General features: G+C 47.8%; 1 protein-coding gene across 5 annotated transcripts in view; it reads right to left on the reverse strand.

The window, feature by feature from the left end:
• Window positions 1-23,916, reverse strand: part of AOPEP (aminopeptidase O (putative)) — a 356,743-nt gene that overhangs the window by 250,103 nt on the left and 82,724 nt on the right. For all 5 annotated transcript variants that reach the window (XM_080670042.1, XM_080670039.1, XM_080670043.1 and 2 more), the window contains exon 4: window positions 14,383-14,628. In XM_080670042.1, coding sequence (XP_080526168.1) covers window positions 14,383-14,628 — 246 coding nt within the window. The remainder of the gene's footprint in view (window positions 1-14,382; window positions 14,629-23,916) is intronic.

Genomic DNA, 23,916 nt, shown 5'->3' on the forward strand with positions numbered 1-23,916 from the left:
GCCCCCAACTTCCCTCCTCTGCCAGCCTGGTCACCCCTAACTGCCCTACTCTGCAGGCTTGATCGCCCCCAACTGCCCTCCCTTGCAGGCCTGGTCCCTCCCAACTGCCCTCCCCTGCTGGCCTGATCGCCCCCAACTGCCCTTCCTTGCAGGCCTGGTCCCTCCCAACTGCCCTCCCCTGCTGGCCATCTTGTGGCAGCCATCTTGTGTCCACATGGGGGCAGCCATCATTGACCACATGGGGGTAGCAATCTTGTGTGTTGGAGTGATGGTCAATTTGCATATTATTCTTTTACTAGATAGGATAGAGGCCTGGTGCACGGGTGGGGGCTGGCTGGTTTTCCCTGAAGGGTGTCCCAGATCAGGGTGGGGGTTCCCTTGGGGCATGAGGTGGCCTGGGCAAGGGGCCTGTGGTGGTTTGCAGGCTGGCCACGCCCCCCAGCGACCCAAGCGGAGGCCCTGGTATCTGGGATTTATTTATCTTCTATAATTGAAACTTTGTAGCCTTGAGTGGAGGCCTTGGCCAGCCAGGGTGTGCGGAAAGCTTGGCTTCCTCCATCACTGGGGGCAACTCAAGCCTCCTGCTCTCTCCAGCTCCGTGGCTGGCGCCATTTTTGTTGGGATTTATTTATCTTCTATAATTGAAACTTTGTAGCCTTGAGTGGAGGCCTTGGCCAGCCAGGGTGTGCGGAAAGCTTGGCTTCCTCCATTACCAGGGAAACCCAAGCCTCCTGCTCGCTCTGTGGCCGCAGCCATCTTGGTTAGGTTAATTTGCATACTTGCTCCTGCCTGGCTGGTGGGCGTGGCTTGTGGGTGTAGCGGAGGTACGGTCAATTTACATATTACTCTTTTAATAGATAGGATAAATAAATCCCAACAAAAATGGCAGCAGCCACAGAGCTGGAGAGAGCAGGAGGCTTGAGTTGCCCCCGGCGATGGAGGAAGCCAAGTTTCCCAGCCCTGGCCTGCCTTGGCCTCCGCTTAAGGCTACAAAGTTTCAATTATAGAAGATAAATAAATCCCAACAAAAATGGCTACAGCCACGAAGCGAGCAGGCGGCTTGGCTCTGCTCAAGGCTACAAAGTTTCAATTATAGAAGATAAATAAATCCCAGATACCAGGGCCTCCGCTTGGGTCGCTGGAGGGTGTGGCCAGTCTGCAAACCACCACAAGCCCCTCGCCCAGGCCACCTCATGCCCCAAGGGAACCCCCACCCTGATCTGGGACACCCTTCAGGAAAACCAGCCAGCCCCCACCCATGCACCAGGCCTCTATTCTATCTAATCAAAGAATAATATGCAAATTGACCGTCACTCCAACACACAAGATTGCTGCCCCCATGTGGTCAAAGATGGCTGCCCCATGTGGACACAAGATGGCCGCCACAAGATGGCCAGCAGGGGAGGGCAGTTGGGAGGGACCAAGCCTGCAAGGGAGGGCAGTTGGGGGCGATCAAGCCTGCAGGGGAGGGCAGTTAGGGGTGACCAGGCTGGCAGAGGAGGGAAGTTGGGGGCGACCGGACCTGCAGGGAAGGGCAGTTGGGGGGGACCCAGGCCTGCAGGGGAGAGCAGTTGCGGGGGACCAGGCCTGCAGGGGGAAGGGGAGTTAGGGGTGACCAAGCTTACAGGGGAGGGCAGTTAGGGTTGACCAGGCCTGCAGGGGAGGGCAGTTAGGGGCCAACAGCTGGCAGGGGAGCAGTTAAGCATCAATCAGGCTGGCAGGGGAGTGGAGAGGGAGTGATCAGGCTGGCAGGCAGAAGCGGTTAGGGGCAATCAGGAAGGCAGGCAGGCGAGCAGTTGGGATCCAGCAGTCCTGGATTGTGAGAGGGATGTCCGACTGCCCGTTTAGGCCCGATCCTACCTGGATCGGGCCTAAACGGGCAGTCGGACATCCCTCGAAGGGTTCCAGATTAGAAAGGGTGCAGGCTGGGCTGAGGGACACACACCTCCGTGCACGAATTTCGTGCACCGGGCCTCTAGCATGCATATATATGTATATATATGTGTTAGAGGCCCGGTGCATGAATTCATGCATGGGAGGGGTCCGGCCAGCCTGGCCAGGGGGAGGGGACATGAGTGGTTGGCTGGCCTGCTTGCTGGTCCAACTCCTGGTCAAGGGGACAATTTGCATTTTAGCCTTTTATTATATAGGATATACATTGAGTGGCCAGATTATTATGTGTTCAGAGATCATAATAATCTGGCCACTCAGTGTACACTCCATGGTAACATCGAATTTTATTTTCTCCCTGGAGCTTGTATTTCAGAGAATCATGGGTATTCTGGGTTGGTAGGGACCTTATAGTTTGTGATTTACACTAAATGACCAACACATCTTAGGGATTTTTTGACCCACAAAGCTATCGAATTTCTGCAAGCCTCTTGAGCTGGAAGGGATGTTTGCAGAGGGCCTGCTACGCACCAGGCACCTTACATGTGATCCAGTGGAAGGCACACGAGCAGCCCGGAAGTGAGTGGGTAGTACCAGCCCAGTGCTTTTACAAATGAATAACTGGGCAGGGGCTCACAGAAGCCAAGGACACAGCTGGACTGGCAGCAGTCTCTCTGACTCCACAGTCTTTGTTCTCTTCCCACCACCTCCCGGGGCCGTCCTGAGGGGCAGAAGGGCGGGGGGCTCTGAGGAAGCATGCAGCTCAGCACGGTGGTTCAAAAGGCTCCCCAGAGGAGAGAGAAATGACATAAGGGAATATCCTGTGCACCTGGTTGCCTGGGGCTTGCCCTTGCTTAGCTCACAACTCCTGCGTGGGTCCTCAGGTGTCTACTGGTCAGCTCAAGCGAACAAACACTTGCCAGGATCCGCTTGCCCCCTGCTCAGAGGCCACGCGTCACCAGGCCTCAGCCCTGACCCCAGCTGTCAGCACCTGCTGGGACACTCGCCCACAAAATGAACTACCTACTGGGCTGAGCAGAAAGCTGCGCGTGCTGACCAGGTGGCTGGAAAACCATGGGAGGGCCAGAGAGGGGCGGGAGGCCTCTCGGAGCAGCAGGGTCTCCAGGTCTCAGACTAACTGGGTAGAGCCATGACAGGCTGGTCCAGAAAAGCTGCTGGTCACGCCTGTGTCAGCTGGGCCACAGGAGGACAGGCCACTTGTTCGTGAGGATTAAATGAGACACGATATATATGAGGACATTCCACACACTACGCAGCGTGAAAGTTACGTCGCACTGTCATTAAGACATTTGAAGGCTGGATGGGAGGGATTCCTGAGTTGCTCACTGACTGCTTTCTCCAACCCTAAGGTCTAGTGATGTTTTTGTCTGTGAAAGCAAAAGAAAAGCAGTAGCCCGTCAGTCAGGACCCTGGGCTGTAAATGACAGAAACCCAACTCAACCCACATGGACCAAATGGAGCCCTAACGTGAAGGCTCAGACGGATGGAAAGGGCAGGGCATGCGAGTGCATGCCATTTCTCACCTACATTTCTGCTTCTCTTACCCTGTGAGATCAGGTTCCTCCCGGGACTGGAGACATAGTCCAGTCACTCTCGTACCACACACCTCTCAGCTCCTGTCCTCTTCATTCCTACTGGGAAATCCTAGCGAAGGACTTGTGCCAAGTTAAGTAATAAGATTCCAATACAGAGGGGGATGAAGAATAAGAAGTTTGTGCCCCTGGAGGGGACGGTGGGCTGCACTGCGACGGCATGGGAAGGTGCTTCCCTCAGAGCCTGAGTCAGATCTTGAGAGGTTATCTAGAGGACCATGCGCAGAGGTCTCCTCCAGCCACTTCTGTGAGCCGACACAATGATGGAACACAGTGCGGATAGTGGCAGCAGCCGCTAAGGAAACATTGAGATCTGGGCCCATTTCTTGCAGATTTTGGAGGAAGTACTGCAGAATGATAAGATGCACAGTCAGTCTTGGGAACAAACTCCCTCTCTCTCATATCTACCTCTATAACCTTCCTTCAAACGTTCCCTCGGTAAAGAGCCATAATCTGTATCCTCGGATAACTTGAAATTATCCAAGCATTGGTAGGCATGAGGCTGAATCCAATGAGGTCCTTTCATCTATTCACTCTCCTCACCCCAACTTCTGGACACCAGCTTATATGGCATTGGAAGGCAGAGGAGAGACTCAAAATTTAAAAAGATAAATTCAAAGAGATGCAACGACCTGGGCCCCATAGGACAGGTCCGAATAACTCCCAAAGAGGTCTTCCCAGCAGCACTCCAGCTGAGGAGGTGCACTCCCACCCCCTGCCTGGCCCCACCCTGAGGAGCTGGTCACTTGCAGTGGAGGGCACTAGAGGCTAGCAGGTTTCTGGGTTCGATTTCCTCTGGGGACTGGGGCCTAAGCCTCCTGCCAGGCAGTGATCCTGCAGAGCTCTGGGGCCTATAACCTCCTGATTGCTTGCAGTTCTGCAAGGAGATATCAAAGCCAGGAAGAAATGGTTTAAAGCCAAACAGAGGAGGCAAGGGAGCACAGAAGGCTGACTGGAGATGGAGGGAGTCTGAAGGGGATGAGGGGGAGGGCCTGGGGGCTGAGAGGTTTAGGCCAAGGAAGAAGAAAAATAGTAATTAAATGAAAACAGCGTTTGTAGTTGGGGTCCTCTCAGTCAAGTACTGCCATGAATGCATTAACCCTCCATGGATGAGAACAAAACCCAGGGCCTGGTGCCTGCCTGCTGGGCACATAAAGCATAGGGGATGTAATATCTTCCAGGTGGGTGTGCCCAGAAGCGCACAAAGGTGCTTGACAGGTCATTTCAAACTGACTGTCAAGGTCAAAACAACAACATCTGCAGGTACAACTGAAATATTCTCACCCATCCCTCTCTCTGGGTTCTCTGTTGTCATTTGTTTTAAACTAAAGCCCAGTTAAGCAGTAGACAAACCTGATAATTGTTCAAACATATGTATATGTGACTTATCAGCTTGCAAATGGAGATAATGGGAGGCTAAAACAGGGATGGGGGTGGGTGGACAAGTTAGCTGCTAACTCTGTGGGGGCAAGGGGCAATGCCTGGCTGAAGGAAAGAGGCCCTGAATTCTTCCAGGAAGCATACTCCTGACGCGGTATTTGGAAATGCTGGTTTGTACGATGGTTCACAGAGCACAAGCGGTTCTTAGGAAAGGAAGGTGCCCTTATCCTTGAGATCTGCCTGTTTTGCAATCAAAGAGAGGCCCCTTCTGAACCTTCTGCTTGAGGGCCTAAAATTTAAATGCCTACTGCTGTCCAGGTGCCCAAGGAGTACAAGGAAATCGCAGGCTTATGTTCTAACTAGCTCAAACATCAAAAGAAAATATATGTGTATGCAAACTGTTGAAAGAAACTGAATCACCCCCACACTTGTTGGAAATAAAAACTCCAACCCAATTAAATCAAAGAACGCTGGGCTCTAAGGCACTTTGAAGGCGATTCTAGATCAGCCCCTTACTTTTCAGAGAAAGAAACTAGGTTAGGGAAGCCCAGGATGCCTGGGATCCTGGCCTGTCCCTGGGCCCAGCTCCTCAGGAACACACCTTCCTTACAGTAACAGACAAGCAGGGACATTACCAGGGAGCTCCCCCACCATCCTCTTCCCTCAGTCTGGCATTCTAACCCGAGGGAAGATGGCAGGGTACGTAGAGTCTGTGAGTTTCCCAGGATGCCCGCGCAGTCCTCACCAACCCCCACTGCTAACACCTGCAGCAGAATCATCTGGGCAGATGTGTTAACATTCAGATGCCAAGACCCCATCCCAACCCACTGAGTCAGAGTCTCCGTGGGGTTCCAGTGGGTGCAGGGACCCCAGGGCACAAGCCAAACCACCGGGTGCAGGCAGAAATGACAGAACTTCCTTTCATAACTGGTTTTCCTCATCCTTTGAAATTTCTATTTTTGCGTGTATTTTATAGAGTACCTAATATGTTAACAGTATACTAAATGCATACAACTTATGAATAAATATCAATATTTGAAGGGAGTGAGGTCCAGAAAGAGATGTGTAATCAGAAATGGGGGCCTTCTGCACTGAGCTGTGAGCCCACTTTCCTCACTGAGATAAAGCAGGGCCTCAGCCACCACCCACAGGATGGAGCTGGACTCCACAGCAGCTGCACAACAAGCTCCAAGGTTACTTCTGAATAGAGTCATTCCCCAAAGTGTGCTGTGAGGAGGTGATTTCAGGGGAACAGAACGGTCCCATGAAATGCACACTGTAAAGGGGGTCCTGGCACAACATCCAGGGGGATACTGCATATTTTGGCCCTGTCTTTGAGATGCACATATACACCAGGATATTACATCAGGATAATAAAGATATTAAAGGCTTTCTTAGAAGCTCTCCAATAAAGACTGCCTTTTAACTTTGTTTAATTCATTCATTTCCTAAACTAATTAACCCATAGTTCCTTTTCCCATATTATTAACATTCCACAAAACTAGTCTTCCTTGGAACCGACTATAAAAACAAGCAAACCCTGATTTAGGCTAAAGGTCTCGTATTTCCGTGTAACCGCAGAACCATCAGCATTCATCACACCTGTCAGTTGATAGTTGTCTACTATAAGGATTCTTAGCTTTGCCCATCTTTCCCTTTCCAACTAGCAGCTTTCAATAGGATGTTCAGAAATTGTGCATGCCTGATGAAAGCCAGAAAATGGAGGAGACTCATTCTCCGTAGGTTCTCAGGTCTCCTCTGAGATGAAACCAGTTCAAAAACTAGGATCTGCCAACCACAATCCCCACAATTTAGCAAGCTGGCTTCTGAGTAACGAAGGCCCACTGCTGGGTCCTAAGAGGCAAACCCTCCTCGCCCATCCCAAGTCTTGGCTAAGGAGCTAAGGTACCATTCACACTCTCCTGAAATGAAATTCTAGATTTCCATTTCATGGTGAGAAGAGTTGATGGATATTTTCAGCAAGATAACTGGGACGGTGAAGGGCAGATCTGGCATTCTGTCTTCCCTAAACAATGTCTAGACTTTCTGAGCAGTCACCTCTATAAATAGCATGGTTAGTTAACCAAGAAATATAACATGTTCTGCTCTGCGCTTCACTCTGATAAATCAGGGTGGACTTTTGCATGGTACCCATAAACCCCACAAAGTAATCAATTTTTAAAAAGTAATCCATTTTTTAAAGGTGTGTTTCCTCACCTCTTTGGCCATTTAGGGTACTTCTTTTTAAGAAAAGGTAGCTGGGATGGTCTTCCAGTTACATTCTAGGGGTGGGGTAAAGCAGCAGCAATGTCTTGCCAACATTATGCCAACGGGCCTCTGTGGCTCAGATGTGGGTGGGCTCCAGCTGCAAATGGGATGTGATACAGCAGAAGTAAGGTTCCCTCGAGCATAGTCAGTCATCCGCGTGCCTTGCTTGAGCACTATCTGGAGTTGGTGGTCTCCTCCAAAAGGAGTCTAGCCTTAAAAGAAATACATGCACAACTCCATGCCCACAGACATACAGAACACATCGGAAGCCAGTAGCATTTGCTCACTTAGACTATTTGTAGTGGTTTGAGGAGTGAAACCAGCAAGACCGGGAATATTCCACCTCGGCAACTTGACATTGAATTCCATTATTCTTTTTCACCCAGGGAATGTATGCTCTATTCAGCAATGGTGTTTGTGTAGAGAAATAAGTGGGAGGGGGGAAATAAAAAACTTTCCTTTGCAATGGAAAAATGGAAAGGTAGTGCTGAATGGCCCTCTCAGGCTGAAGGGCTGGAAGAGATTAGGGGCCCATGATGACATCAATAGAGAGAGAGAAGATTGCAAATGTAGGTAGAGGGATGATTGCTTCAGGAAGGCCTTTCAAAGGCTGACAACTTCTCTTGAAGGATGGCCCCAGCAGTGTTCTCTGAAGGTTGGACTGTCAGTCTATGCGTGTGGAGAACAGTTCAAAGAAAATAACACTTAAGCATAATCTTTCAGAGGGTGAGGAATCATGGCGTAATGATGATAAAATGCTACTTCTGGATCTGACAAGCAACACAGCTGTTTGATGGCAAGAAGAAGATTCTGGCTGAGCCAGAAGCGATGAGTTCACTCTGCCTGTTGTTCCAACAGAAGAGAGAGAGCCTGACTCACCATACTCCTGTGACTTGGTGGCTGCCTCCAATGAGCCCACAGTGACCTCTGATCTTCAAGTCAACTCTGTGACCTCCATGGTTCCCATGGCCAGCCCCTGAGGCAGACATGCACACCTCAGAGAGGGTGACAGATAAGTCTGAATCCCAGGCTCTGCGAGCCATTCAGACTGAGCCCCTTTGGCTTCTCTCTGACTTCCCAGCTCTAGTGACTTGGGGACATCATCTATCCTCCTGCACCTGCACCGTAAAGAATGGAGCATAGCCCTGGCCAGTAACTCACTGGGTGGAGCGTTGTCCCTTTCACCAAAAGGGTGTGGGTTCGAGTCCCAGTCAGGGCACATATCTAGGTTGCGGGTTTGATCGTACGGGGAGGCAACTGAAGGATGTTTCTCTCTCACATTGGTGTCTCTATCTCTATCTCTGTCACACACTCTCTCTCACTTTCTCTCTAAAAACCAATAAAAACATATCCTCGGGCGAGGATTAATAAATAAATAAACAAATGGGACATACACACAGCTCACTAAGTACAAACGGGTATTGTCAAGACGACTCAAATAATTGCAGCCAAGGGCTGTCAAGAACATCACTTTATAAATACCAGTTCCTGGTTCAAGAAAAATAAATGAAAGAACCAGAACACATTAGAAGTGGAAAGCCCTTCACTATAAAATAGGAGGGAAAGAAAGTTAAGTAATATTCTCAAGGAGAAAAATAAAAATAGAGAACAAAATGAAGAAATGAACATAAAGAAAACAACAAAGGGGTGTGTGTGAGAGGGCATAAGCCACCTCGTTGACCATGCCACTCACTAGTTCTGTTTGCTCAGAACTATAGCAATGGCAGTGGTACCAGTAACAAAGCTTTAAATTTTTACAGGGGGGGGGGGGGGAAGAAGGCTAGTATGAGCTGCTTTCTGTCATTCACACCCACCTGTTTGAAAAAACCTAAGAGTTATACTGGAAAACAGTGGATGGAAATGCCCTTCAATTTTTAAAACAATCCATGCAGAAAGAAATTTGAGAATTTATTCGTCTGGGAAACAACAATCACAAAGAGACGAAACTCACACACAGACCCCCACGTCCTCGGAGAGCAGAGGGAGCTGGCAGCCTTGGTAAACAGAGAGGTACTCTAATGTACAGCTCAAATCGGATTCCAGAGGCAAGAATCACGACTGGGGCACCCTGCCTCGAAACCAGGGTCACCTCCCCTGGCACGTAAAGGACTGTTTCAAAGTATGTCAGTTTGGTTTGGGGCATCAAAAAATTCAAGTAGAAGCTAACCAAAGAACAAGCAAAGAAAAATTCCCAAAGCTGTAAAACCTTGCTATTTTAAGATAATGACAGAAATTTATGACTGCTTCCTTCCTGGCAGAAAGAAGCCCAGTTAGAATTCTGAAAACAAGAGGCCCTTTGTCCCAGCATGTTGTGTTTTGCTGTTTCTATTACGCATTGGCTGGGAGATAAGAATAAACAGGACAACACCCTGTCTAACCCAGGAGGAAGGAGAAGGGGGGAGGGAAAGTTGGTTATGTTCATTCTTGGGCATGTATGTGCACACCATTTATTTGCAAATTGAGGTGCTTAAGAAAACTGCGTGTGCAATAGTCAGGAGCTACTAGACGCCTTTTATTGCACAATCAAATCTTTTAAGAATAAGCCATGTGTAATAGGGAGCTTTATAGTTTTTCTCTACTATGACGTACATTGAAGATATTTAAGTAATTGGCAATTATTTCTCGAAGCTCTTTATTTACCAATCCTATTTTTGTTCAGTCTTTTAAAGCTTAAAATTAGAATGAGCAAACATGTAAATGCAGCCTCCCTCCCTGTATAAAAAAAACCTTGCAAGGAACCCATCAGCAGCCTCTGGGGGAAGGAACGTGTTGATCTGAGACTCATCCCTTCTCCACAAAGGGAGAGTTGTCAGTCCAGGCACAGGTGCTCGATATCCTAGCAATGGAGAATTTTGCTTAAGGACAGCAGCTGCTAAGCTCAGTCAGCTTCTAACTGGCCTGTCCCGAGATGGTATGGCACTGCTGGCCCCAGAAAACTGAGAGATCACTTGACCTCTCTCCCTCTAACACCTGGCTGCCTGGAACCACCTCCACCATTTCTTACTGGCTTTCCCTCACTCTTCCTCATACTGGTGTGTGGGTGGCTCAGGTGACCAAGCCCTGAGGGACGATGGCAGCTCCTGGATTCAAAAATGAGTTTCAGAAGGGGATGAAGGAAAGCCATTCTAAAAGCTCATTACCCTTCAGCTACACTGGGCTTCTTTCTTCTCCTCCAGCCCCTTCCATGGTTTCCACCTTGGGCCTTTGGACTTGAACTTCCTCACCCTGGGTTGCTTTCTGATCAGATGGTCCCAGGCTGGCTCCTTCCCATTCTCCAGTCTCACTGCAAACATCGCTCTTTAAAGAAGCCTTTGCCTCGCCACCCAAGCAAAGCTACTTATCCTCAGTCACTCTATCGCTGACTTGGTTTTATTTGCCCTTAGCACACATCTTGGTTGTTTGTTTTTATGTATATGATTTCTCCTCTGACTAGAATGGAAGTTCCATGCGGACAGAGAGACCACATCAATCTTATTCCCACTGTAGACTCAGCATCTTTAATCCTACCTGGCACACATTATGTGCTCAACAGAAATCTCTTGCAAGAATGAATAAATAAGCAATGAACAGATGAGCAAGACAATCTGGTAGAGAACCGGTGGGCAAGGTCAAAGCAGACGTTGTGACTTGTCGTGAACCACAAGGCTGCTGTGTTGTTTGTTTGCTTGTGGGACCAGGGCTGAGGCCCATGTGAATGGCTGAGCATGAAGCAGGGCTACGGAGGACGTGGCTTTTTACTCAGAGCTCCATATATAAAACCACTCCAAAAATGATTTGTAGGAGATGCCTGAAACTGAAATAGAAAAAGGGGGAAAAAAGAATATTTGGATATCAGCAAGGTAGTTCTGCCAACCTAATTATGCCCTGTGACACGTATCTGTGAACTGCTGAAAGACAAATGATGAAGCAAAGCATGTATTATAAACGCACTCACGAGGAAGACTGAGGTGCTAATTTTTAAGCAACCGTCATAAATCTGGTTTCAGGTTATTATTCCATTAACATTATTATTATTATAACAAAGAGTGTAAGCATGATGATGAGCTCCGTTCATGCATTTCTCAATACCTAAGAAACCAGGCTTACTAGTGAATCCCTAGCTGAGACATCTGAGAAAAGACCAGGTTGCAGTGGAAATGGCGGAACACTCATGATACCCACACGAAGACAACGCCGTTCTTCAGTGGAGAGCCATTCAAAGCACATTCAGATCTTTGCATAGACATCAAATCACACAATCCACAAAACGTACACTCCATAGCTCCTTATATGGCAGATTCAGCGGAAGGCAAAAATAAAGCAAAACAAAGCCCACACTTACGAAATGAGAGAAGTATGGGAATGGAACTTGCACTAGTGTTTTAAAAACAAACTGGTGATTTTTCTCCGAATCAGAATGGAAGGAAAGCGTCTATTCCGTGGAACGGTGATTCAGAGGAGGATTGGAGGGGGTGTTCATAGGTCATAGGTCTAATGATTTTGGGCACCTATTCTATTACTAGGTGTCAAAAATCATTAAGTGCAGAATTGACAAATGTTCTAGTTACTGTTGTGTTTGAAAAGCATTCCGAATTCTAAGAAAATGTTTGTGTATTATTTACCTTCTTTTAAACTGACTTGTCATTTCATACATTCAAGTTGAACAAATACGTTTTCCCTAACTTCACTGAATATCAGAATCAGGCTCAAAAACAGACTCAGAGAAAGAGTTTTAAGATTATTCATACAACCTATGACATGTAATATTTAAAATACAGTGCAATCATTATCGATATCATCCAAAATTTTTTAAAAAACTACTTAACATGGTTATTAACAACTTATTCATTTTAGTTCATATGGAATTTTAATGTCATTTACCGAAAAAAAGAATTCTAAAATGGTATAAAATGGGATTTGATATGATTAACCCCTAATCACTATAGTAGTCTAGAGGTATGGAATTTATAACCTTGCATATATGTTTACAAAGTGTGGACTCAGGGAAACACCATTTAATTTACCAGGAACTCCTTTGATCTCTGATGCATAAGAACAAACAGGACAATGACAAGTTTCAGTGTGAAGGTCTTTTCCGATGGCTCTGACTGGCCTTGATATTTCTCTATTCCTATTTTGGGCGCGAAATTGACCTAGAAGACTATCATTTTTGTCCCAGCTTTGCTTTCCAGAGCCCTAAGCAAAGCCATCACCATAAATCAGGCAGCAGGACCCTGGGAGCCAACTGAGTCATAGACCCCACTTGGTCACATGTGCTCAAGGTGTTGGGATCCCAAGAGAGTCACGCCAAACAAGTGGAATAAATTTAGGTCAGAGTTAGGAAAAACAGAGTGCTCCCCCCCGCCGCCCCCGCCACTGGCAGTGGAAGATACCACAACCCTCCACAGCTCAAACATGGGGAACAGTAACTAAGCCCAGGAAAATATCTAGGCCAGGGCAGACTATTTCCACAGTCCAACAAGAAGGGAAAAAAAGAAAAAAATGATATTTGACAACCCACAAATGTTTAAGTGTGCGGTTCTCCTGTTCAGCATGAAAGCACTCTTGTTGCTGCTAAGTTATTATTACCATCACATTTTTTACATTTGTGCCCAGTACCATTTAGCCTTAGGGTATTTAGGCTTATTGCTTTAAAAACACAGTGTTAAGCATGTTTAAATCACTTTAAATATCTCAAAAAGCAGCAAACACACAGCCTACCTGCTTGGGCACGCAAACTTGAAAAGAAAAGCTTTATAGAATGGCCCGCAGGTCAGCCAGTCCTGGCCGAGGCAGAAGGATGTCAGGAAGGAGCTACAGAAAACAAGGCCCTCTGTGAGAGCCTCTGCCTGGCTTCCCTCAGGTCAGCGCTGAACTGTGAGCAAACATGCCCTGAAAGCTGCACTCTCATAAAGTGCTGAAAACTCCCAACAGACATGGCCCCTCAAAACTGTGTACAAATGAGATGCTTTAATGAACGACCCTTTCTTTGCCAATAATTCTGCTTAAATTAAGTCCAGCAGACTCTTCAAAGGGACCAAAGAAGCCCACTTGTTAAGAAGGATTCTATATATAGACATCCAAGACAATTCTATGATGCATGTAACCAAATATATATAATTATCCTAGCTTCTACATTCCCATTATCTTCATAAATATAGGATAAAAATCAGCCTAAATGACTTTCTCAGACCTCCGCAAGGATTAAGAAGACTAGCCAGCCAGCTCTTTAAAAGTATACATATGTAGTAAAGATCAAAAGCAAATGTTCTGGACAGTTCTTTTCTACTCATGGGTTTTTACTAAGAATGTGTGCAGTTTTCAGGGAAAACACCACAAATGACAGCTGTTCAAAAGCATGGAAATTAATTGGCAGCAGGAATTTCCTTGACTAATAGGGAAAAACTTAAAGTCACATGTTTTGATGAGCTTATTTTTCCCATCTTTAGTCAAGCATATTCACTGTTAATGATTAAGATTTTCAAACAGAAATATAACCAAGTACAATGCTGAGTGAAATCCAGCTATTACTGAATGAACAACAGCATTAATGAATGAATTTTAGGTGTAAATAATACATAGGGAAAGGTTCAACTTGTAGGTCTTGATTTTCTATAGGAACTAAACTATGACAACAATAAGAACAATGTAGTGATTGTATTGAACATCAGTAGTAAGACAAGTACCTCCCGCCCCCACCCCATTCCCAGGAAGCCGCCTGCTTTGAGCTGTTTTTCTAGCAGTGGGGATGGATTTACACTGATCTATCCACAGTCCCTCTGACACAGGGGCTCTTAAGGCATTGCCCTTGTGACGATGTGAGAAGGGATGAGACAGCTGGTCAGGATTAGGCGAGCAGCCTATGGCCCTGAAACCAGGTTGTGTCACCCTGCCCAGAATTATGACCTTAGGATCATTAGCATTATGCTTTCACCACCTAAGCTAACCAGCCACTGATCAGCCACGATCCAACATACAACACTCTGGGCACACCATGTCTTCTGAATCCCAGCGACAATGTCATTCTATTTTTAAGGCAGCTGAATGCAGCCCAAGACACCCAAAGGCTCATGCATGATAGAGTCTATGCACAGACTGTCCCTCAAGGCAGCAATGAGATGTCCAAGCACAAGCAATCATGGCCCTTCCATCCTAATCAAATGACAGCTCTGACAGAGCTCAGAAAAAGCAAGAAATAGTCACAGAATTCCCCAAGCATGTTCTCTCCAAGTGCCACAATGGAACAATGTACCTGGCCATCCCCAGGCTTGGAAAGTTGGCAGGAACGATGAGTACATCCAGCCTGGAGAATGGGTGTGTCCCCAGCACAGAGTGTGCTGCTGAGAGGCAAGGAGACAGCAGCTGCAGAAGGGTCTCCTGGCAGGCACCTGTGAGGCTCATGGGGGCGAAGACCCGATGAGGAATGACCTCCTGGGTTGTGGCAGAAGGGTTCTGGAAGCGACAGGGGTATTCCATGTGGCCACAGACGCCAACACACCTGGGGACAACATAAAATAAACAGATGCACTTTATGGTAAATAGGTTTATGCTTCTTGTTATGGAGGTGAGGAGCTTTCACAGGCATGGGCAACTTCTAGGAGAGAGCGGTTCAGACAGGTTCCCAAGCAAAAACCGTACTTGAGTTCTTCGCTTGCCTGATCTATGCAGCAGTGATAAAATACAGATGGAAATACTTCTGATTGTGCTGAACTGTTTGAGTAATTTCAAAGCTAAGTGAAAGTAGTAAAATCTTGTTTTAGAATAAGTGGGGAAAAAGCCCCAAGACTCAAAACAGTAAAACAACTCATAAAAACAAAAAATAATTTCTGCTCTTAGAATTGTGCTTTCAAATATCACTATGGAAAAAAATCCTCTCCAAATCAGGGACGATTCATAACTCAGAAAGGAAGGGATGGTGCAGCCAAAGTGAAGATCGCATTCTGGAATTTGCTAGAATAAAAGACCTGGGTTTCAGTAGAGAACAATGAAGCAAATGACAGTACAGCTTCCAACTTCAAAACAGCACAATCCATTTTGCTGAAAAGTAGTCTAGGTGGTTCTTTACAAAGGCCTTCAAAAGGTGGATACAGAGGCGCTTTTCCCCCCAATATATTTATTATAGATTGATTTTATTTTATTTTTTAATATATTTTATTGATTTTTTACAGAGAAGAAGGGAGAGGGATAGAGAGTTAGAAACATAGGATGAGAGAGAAACATCAATCAGCTGCCTCCTGTACCCCTCCTACTAGGGATGTGCCCGCAACCAAGGTACATGCCCTTGACTGGAATCGAACCTGGAACCCTTGAGTCCGCAGGCCAACACTCTATCCACTGAGCCAAACCGGTCAGGGCTATTGATTGATTTTAGAGAGAGAGAGAGAGAAGGGTAGGGAGGAGAGAGGAAGGGAAGGAGAGAGGGACACTAATTTGTTAGTCTACTTATTTAAATATTCACTGGTTGCTTCCTGTATGTGCTCTGACAGGGGATCGAATCTGAAATCTTGGACAATGCTGTGTCTAACCAATTGAAATACTGGCCTGGGTCTACAGAAGCACTTTTGTACAAGATTTTCACCAATCCATTTTCAATACAAACATAACTAAATCAACCTTTTAAAGAAACGAATCAGAGCCCAGCCTGCACCCTCTGGCCGGTGTCCTTTATTCTACCAAAGGTGGGGCTGAAAAAGAATTCCTATAACCTGACTCACAGGCCTCAAGAGAACCTATGTACACAAAGAAACCCACATCAAAGGGAACTATTTTTTCACCTGTTAACAGGTCCTTTATTCAAACACTAATGACCTGGTGCACGAAATTCGTGCACATTAAAAGGGGATTACTTAGAGCCGCGGTCGGCAAACTGCGGCTCGCGAGCCACATGCAGCTCTTTGGCACCTTGAGTGTGGCTCTTCCACAAAATACCACGGCCTGAGCGAGTCTATGTTGAAGAAGTGGCGTTAGAAGTTTAAGTTTAAAAAATTTGGCTCTCAAAAGAAATTTCAATCATTGTACTGTTGATATTTGGCACTGTTGACTAATGAGTTTGCCGACCACTGACTTAGAGGAAATAATTTAATATTGCTATTTGCCCTTTCTCTATTATAGAAGTGTCAGAGATGAAAGAAAATTAGTAAAATGTATATGAAAACCTTCCTCCTGTCAGAGTCTGGGGCTCACCATGGGACCCACAGTCAAGTCCCCACCCACCCACATGAACCTCAAAATCACGTGAAACCCAGACCCAGCCGCCCCCCCCCCCCCCGATTGGGCTAGATCTAGACCTGCCCAGTCCCACCCTTGTGAAGCCCTGCTGGGCAGGGGCATAACCTTAGGTCCCCTGGCCCAGCACCAGGACGGGGGGCATGGCCTGAAGTCCCCCAGCCCAGACCGGAGCGGAGGGCATGCCTTGACGTCCTCCGTCAAGCCCCGCCAGGTGGGGGACACGGCCTGAGATCCCCTGTCAAGCCCTGCTAGGTGGAGGGCATGGCCTGAGGTCCCCAATCAAGCCCCGCCAGGTGGGGGGGGGGGGCGCAGCCTCAGATCCCCCCAGCCCAGCACCGGGAGGGGGGCGCAGCCTCAGGTGCCCCATCAAGCCCCGCTAGGTGGGGGGCATGGCCTGAGGTCCCCTGTCAAGCCCCGCTGGGCAGGGGGTGCGGTCTGAGGTCCCCGGCCTGGTACTGGGGTGGGGGCGTGGCCTGAAGTCCCCTGTCAAACCCCACCTGATGGGAGGCATGGCCTGAGGTCCCCCAGCCTGGTGCTGGGGCGGGGGGAGCAGCCTGAGGTCCCCTAGCCCAACACAGGATGGGAAGCGCACCTTAAGGTCCCCTGTCAAGCCCCACCGGGTGGGGGGCGCGGCCTGAGGTCCCCTGTCAAGCCCCACCTGGTGGAGGTGTGGCCTGAGGTCCCCCGGCCTGGCACTGGGGTGGGGGGAGCAGCCTGAGGTCCCCTAGCCCAGTACCAGGACAGGAAGCGCACCTTGAGGTCCCCCGTCAAGCCCCACCGAGTGGGGGGTGTGGCCTGAAGTTCCCTGTCAAGCCCCACCAGGTGGGGGGCATGGCCTGAGGTCCTCCGGCCTGGCGCTGGGGTGGGGGGAGCAGCCTGAGGTCCCCTAGCCCAGCACCAGGACGGGAAGCGCACCTTGAGGTCCCCTGTCAAGCCCTGCCAGGTGGGGGGCACAGCCTGAGGTCCCCGTCAAGTCCCACGGGGGCGGGGGAGGGCGTAGCCTCAGGTCCCTGCTGATTGCTCGTTAAGGTTCCTTATGGGAACTTGGCCTCAGCTGTGGGTGCAACCATCTTTGTGACAGTGATGGTCAATTAGCATATTCCCTCTTTATTAGATAGGATAAGGGAACAGTCCTCTACTTTTAATTTATAAATTATATTCCTAGCTATGAGGCTTATTAGATTCACAGTGAATACTAAAAAAAAAAAAACTTAAAATACTGGTACATTCCAATATGGTAGGACTGTAACAATAATGCTTCACCAAATTTCTGAAATGTCTTTCACCCACCCAGGGTCAGCACTGACTGCCCCAGGAGGTCCGCAGAGCGATGGAGAGAAGCCTCACCCTCCACCGTGTGGTACATAGAACACAGCACCTAGCACCCATGACGTTTGGCCACAGCTGAGGGAAAAATAATGGGGGAAGTCTCGTAAATACTTCTCCCAGGTTAAGGTGACAGGGAGAATATAATTGTTAAGCTTGCCAAAGTCCCCGGATTGATAACCTTGCTTTATGGAGAAAGTGAGAATAGGTGCCTGTTGGTAAACATTTAACCGAAAGGCTCAGTGTCCACATAAGGACTAGTGCTGTGCTGGAGCATCAATTTAATGACAGCTCTCACAAAGCGAAAAATCATTAAATTAACCACCACAATGCCTTTTCCTAATGTGTTTATATGGGTATGCAATGTGCTATGGTAATTTAAGCTCACACTCTCCATTGAAAAGCTTGCAGAGACATTAAATAATGGGGAAATTAGAGGTGAAAAGGCATCTTCAGGACATCCCTCTCACAATCCAGGACTGCTGGCTCCCAACCGCTTGCCTCCCTGCCTGCCTGATTGCCCCTAACTGCTTCTGCCTGCCAGGCTGATCAACCCCTAATCACTCCCATGCCAGCCTGATCGAGGCCTAACTGCTCCCCTACCGGCCCCAATTGCCCCTAACTGCCCTCCCCTGCTGTCCTGGTCACCCCTAACTGTTCTCCCCTGCAGGCCTGGTCACCCCCAACTGCCCACCCCTGCTGGCCTGGTCGCCCCTAACTGCCCTCTCCTGCCAGCCCGATTGCCCCTAACTGCCCTCTCCTGCCGGCCTGGTCACCCCTAACTGTCGTCCCCTGCAGGCCTTGTCCCCCCAACTGCCCTCCCCTGCAGGCCTGGTCACTCTCAACTGCCCTCCCCTGCCAACCCGGTCAACCCTAACTGCCCTCCCCTGCTGGCCTGTTCACCCCCAACTGCCCTCCCCTGCAGGCCTGGTTCCCCCCAACTGCCCTCCCCTGCAGGCCTGGTTGCCCCCAACTGCCCTCCCCTGCAGGCCTGGTCCCCCCCAACTGCCCTCCCCTGCAGGCCTGGTCCCCCCCAACTGCCCTCCCTTTCAGGCCTGGTCCCTCCCAACTGCCCTTCCCTGCTGGCCTGATTGCCCACAGCTGCCCTCCCCTGCCAGCTATCTTGTGGTGGCCATCTTTGACCACATGGGGGTGGCCATCTTGTGTGTTGGAGTGAGGGTCAATTTGCATATTACCTCTTTATTATATAGGATTTACTATGTGTCAAGCACTGCTCTGAATACTTTCCATACATTTCCCAGATAATCCACACAACATTCCTAAGCAATAAGCACTATTCATCACAGCATGAATCTTCATAAGCTCTTCCCTCCTGACTCTCCTCCATTAAACCTTATTTTGCTTCTTAGGTAAATTTGGGTCCTGGAGTTTTTCCAAAGCTGAGCTCAACGGCCCTGTGATTCTCCAGTGTCTGTTTCTCCTTGTCAGTGTCACCTATTAATTCTGCCCAGAGTGGGAAGAAGGGTGGAACCACGTTAGGCTGGTAAATGATGGGCACCAGACATTGGTTCCCTCTTACAGAATGCTTGCTGAGCCGACTTTACAAGCGGTCTCTCCAAGGAGTAGGGGTGGCCATGTCTGACTCAGAACCACAGGACTGGAAACTGCCTCAAGAGGTTCTCCTGCTGCCCCTCTCCTGTTTCAGACAGTGCTGTGCTGAAACCCGGCACAAACGGTCCTCTGTCCTGGGTTCAAAAGAAATTACTGGAAAGTCTCCCTGGGGAATGCACAGCCTTTTCCCACAAGCCTTCCTGGGTTCACCGTGAGGACTCAGTCAATATCTCCTGCATTCCTGCTCTTCTCAAGGCACTCCACACGGAGCTGCCCTGCTCATACCTACGACGCCGACCTGACCTTTGAGTTTAGTTTTGTTAGGAGAAAAAAATGTTAGATTCTGATTAGTTTAGTGACACAGTCCAATGTTTATGCAATTTATTAACATGTTTCAGCTAGCAGAGAAAACGCTTCCTAAAAATCACAAGTGCTCAAACTACCACCACCTGCCCCCCAGCGGGTGGCTGACAGTGACGGCAACACACATGATGATGTCATAGTGTCTGCAAGCTGGAGTGTTTTCTGCGAACATTTAGTATATTAAAAAGCAAAATGAGATATGTGCAATACGGGGCAGAAAGCTGAAATACTCTATGGGAGCAAGGGCTGGACAAATAACCAGCCAAGAGGCCTGGAAAGGTCCCTCACAGAGAAGGTATTCCAGACACTGGAGTTCCCCTATGATTTATCTCTACCATCCCTTCTATTCAGAGAGATAGAAACAAGGCCTCATCCTCTAAGTCCACTCTTCATTGACTCTACATCCTCTGCCACGTTTGCCCTTCGATAGAGTGAGCGCCTCAGTGCCTCCCCCAGGCTTTTCCAGGCTCTGTGTGCCTGTTTTCCATGCTTTTTACCATTTTTGCTGAACTCCTCTGGACTTTATCCAAGGGTCCTGCTTAACCTGGATAGCCCCAAAGTGAAGACAATGCTTTAACAAAGGCCTCGAGAGGTTAAACTTAATACAAAGATTTCCTGGTGGCTGGAGAAGGTTATATACTGCAGCCAAATAAAATTAATAAACTTTCCACAGTTTGTCTAAGTGCCTTATAATTAATGTATTTACCAAAATGCTCACCCAGAGTGGGCTGGAGCACATGAGGAGCTGGAGCTGGAAGAGGACTGCTCTCCCTATAATTTGGCCCACATGGACAGGGATCAGAGGTTCAGTGACCAGCCCTGGCAGGTGTTGCTCAATGGGTAGAGCATTGGCCCATGCACAGAAAGGTTGTGGTTCGATTCCTGGTCAAAGGAAGGGCACATACCTGGGTTGCAGATTTGATCCCTGGCCCTAGTTGGGCAAATGCGGGAGACAACCAGTCTCTCTCTCTCTCTCTCTCCCTCTCCCTCTCTCTCCCTCTCCCTCTCCCTCTCCCTCTCCCTCCCTCTCCCCCCACTCTCTCTCTCTCTCTCTCTCTCTCCCCTTCCTTCTCTCTATTCCTCCTTCCCTCCCTTCCACTCTCTCCTTCCTTCTCTCTATTCCTCCTTCCCTCCCTTCCACTCTCTCTAAAAATCAATGGAAAAAAAATATCCTTGGATGAGGATTAACAACAACAATAAAAGTTCAGTGACCAATACTACTTTGGCCAAATTTCTGGGACCCAGATGAACACATTAGGCAAATAAAAGCCTACAGTATCTAAGGCCCCTGTAAAAGTTACATTTCCGTGAATTGAACTAGTGGTCTTAGGAAGGTCTGAGGTAGAAAGGGGGGTTGGGAAAGACAAGGGGACCAGATGTGAACATAACCAAAAACAGTGCAGTTGGCACTTCAGAGCACCTTTGTTGGCAAACTTAGCGTAGAGCCAGAGATTTAATGGATCAAAACACAAAGCCACCCTCTGATGACTAAAGACAGCACACATGAAGCACACAGCCAGGGAAGGATTAAGCAAATGTAAGCTATTATTCTATCAGCAGCACATTTCTGATGGACAAGCACAGTGATAAATGAAGGGAAAACTTAGTCGTAGCATGTCAGACATGGAAGGGAGTTTGGGAGGGACTTCATCCGCCAGGCCTCCCGTTTCCACACCAGGACAAGCTTCCCTCCAGTGGTGCCCATGACCTGGATCTCCAGCTGATCTGACAGGCTGGGTCACTCTGGACTTCTCTTTTAGAATCTGCTTGCCCACAGAGGGGGGCCTTTTACCTCTTAGGAAGGCTGTGCACATCTGTGTAGTGGAAGCTAGCAGTGGTCCAGCTGGGTGGAGGCCTGTCTAATTTGGAGATGGAGTATTAGAAAGCCCATTAACACTGTACACCTGAGCCTTCCCTCAGTCCAGCTTCTGTCAATAATAAAATCTTTCTTTTGTTCTCCTGTCTCTCAATTGGTTCTGAACTCAGGAGGACAAGAGATGGGTTGTGTTTGCCCCGTCCCCTAAACCCTAACAGGGATACAGAAGTCCTATCTTCCCAGAATCCCCACTTCATCTGCCATGTGCTCCTCCTTCATAATTACGGATGCAAGAGGAGTGAACAGCCATCTCAGCTGCTTCTGGGCAGCAGAGAGCACGCACAGGAGACGCTTGCTGCCCACTCCCCACTTGGATCTCTGCGGACATGGCTAGAAGGACAGAATAACAGATGTCTTTCTTTGCCTTCCCCTAGCTTTCCTAAGGCACACATTTTTCAACGGCACACCTCTAACAGTGAATCAGGCTGCGCTGTGCATGAAGAGCAGAGTGCTCCTTCCCCAGGAAGAAACTGAGAAACTCCCCTCCTCGCCACATCCCCAGCGAACTCTGTATTCTACAGATAAGGATGGTTTTCCCCAAAGAAACTTACTTAGCCAACAGGGATGGAACCTCCAGGCTCAAAGGTAGTGCTCTCGCCTCCTGTTTTCTGTTACAACATGAATCATTCCAATTGCTAACAGTGACTCAGTTCTGGCACTGACTCTCTGGGTGAGAGTGGACCAGACTCCAGGTGGGGCATGGGTGTTATGCACAATTTTTAAAAGTCCCCAGGTAAGATTCTTAACCACCTCTCCAGGGGGTTCAGCCCAGCTGTGAATTCAGGTCTTGTAACTCAGGAGGCATGAACAAGTCCCAGCATCATTATTTTATCTATAAAATGGAGATAATAAAACCTATCATACAGGCTTATCCTCAGAACTAACAGAGATGACTTTTAAATTAAGACTTTCCTGGATTTCAAACATCCAATGGCTTCTGCATCAATTCAGGATAGGCTAGGACAGTGGTCGGCAAACTGTAGCTCGCGAGCCACTTGTAGCTCTTTGGCCCCTTGAGTGTGGCTCTTCCACAAAATACCATGGCCTGGGCAAATCTATTTTGAAGAAGTGGCGTTAGAAGAAGTTTAAGTTTAAAAAATTTGGCTCTCAAAAGAAATTTCAATCGTTGTACTGTTGATATTTGGCTCTGTTGACTAATGAGTTTGCCGACCACTGGGCTAGGATATGCTGCAATAACACACAACCCCAGTATCTTAGTCACTTAACACAAACAAGTTATTTCTCGCTCATACCAAGTCTACTGTGGATCCAAGTGACTACCCAAGGCACCTGTCCTCCCTATTCAGAAATCTGGCTCCCCAGAATTGCAAAATGAGGTCTACTGTGGGATTTCAGTGACAGGGGAAGAGGGCATTAGGTCTCACAAACAATTAAACATTCCCACGTGAAAATAACATAGGTCACTTCTGTCTACAATTCTCTTCTTCCCTCAAGAGTGCATAAGTAAAATTCAAAAAGCAATCTAGGATACTCTATATAGCTCAGGGAAGATAGCCCAGAATAGGTAAGTTACTAAGTAAGAAGTGGAAATTACCTCCCTTCCTCCAAAAAGCAAAAGGTAGGCAATAAGACATGCCCATCGTAAGAGAGGGCTCAAAGGCTTTGTCTTCTAAAGACACCAACCACCACTGTCACTGCAAAAGCAACCTGGCCTGGCAAAACGAAACCAACACAAAAGGAATTTGTCCTACGAGCATATCTTAGCTGGTTTTCAAGGATGAGCTAACTCTCTGTCCCATGACTCTGGGCGTTCTCCGCCAGAAGGTACTGACTTAGTGACTACCTGTAAATAGGAAAACGATTAAACTGAGCTAGATGTAAAAGTTCTAGAATGAAGCATGATACCACACAACATGACCAGCACACTCCCGTGCCTAGTACGTGCATTCCCCTTCTCCCCTTTGGCTCTCGAAATAGCTGAACATCTGGGAAGGCTGCAAGTGAATATCTAATGGCCTATACTAGTTTTTAAAAAGTTTAAGTCAATTTTCTCAGATCAACTCTGAAATAGAAGGAATTGCTACTGAAGGGGACAGAGCCCTGACCCAGCAGGATTCTCATAACCCAATGGCCTGTGACCGCTTCCTTGTGTCCTATGCTCCTGAGAAGGCTGCCTACAAATGCACTGCTAACAGCAGTCACTGGAACCAAAACAGCAGAGGGGCTTATAAAGGAATCCATCCAACAAGCAACTTCTTTTTGTTAAGTTTTGTTTTTTACTGAAATCCAAAGTTAAAAGGTGTAGAAAGAGGAAGTATTGGATCTGAAGTTTCTGTTGACTTAACCAAATATACAAAAATATTTCACCTGACTTCACAGAGGATTTCATATACATTTATTTTATTTTATTGTTCTTTCCACATAAACAATATGCCCACATGTCTACCTCTCAACTATCTT

Source organism: Plecotus auritus, assembly GCF_963455305.1.
Source record: "Plecotus auritus genome assembly, chromosome: 5".
Lineage (NCBI taxonomy): Eukaryota > Metazoa > Chordata > Mammalia > Chiroptera > Vespertilionidae > Plecotus > Plecotus auritus.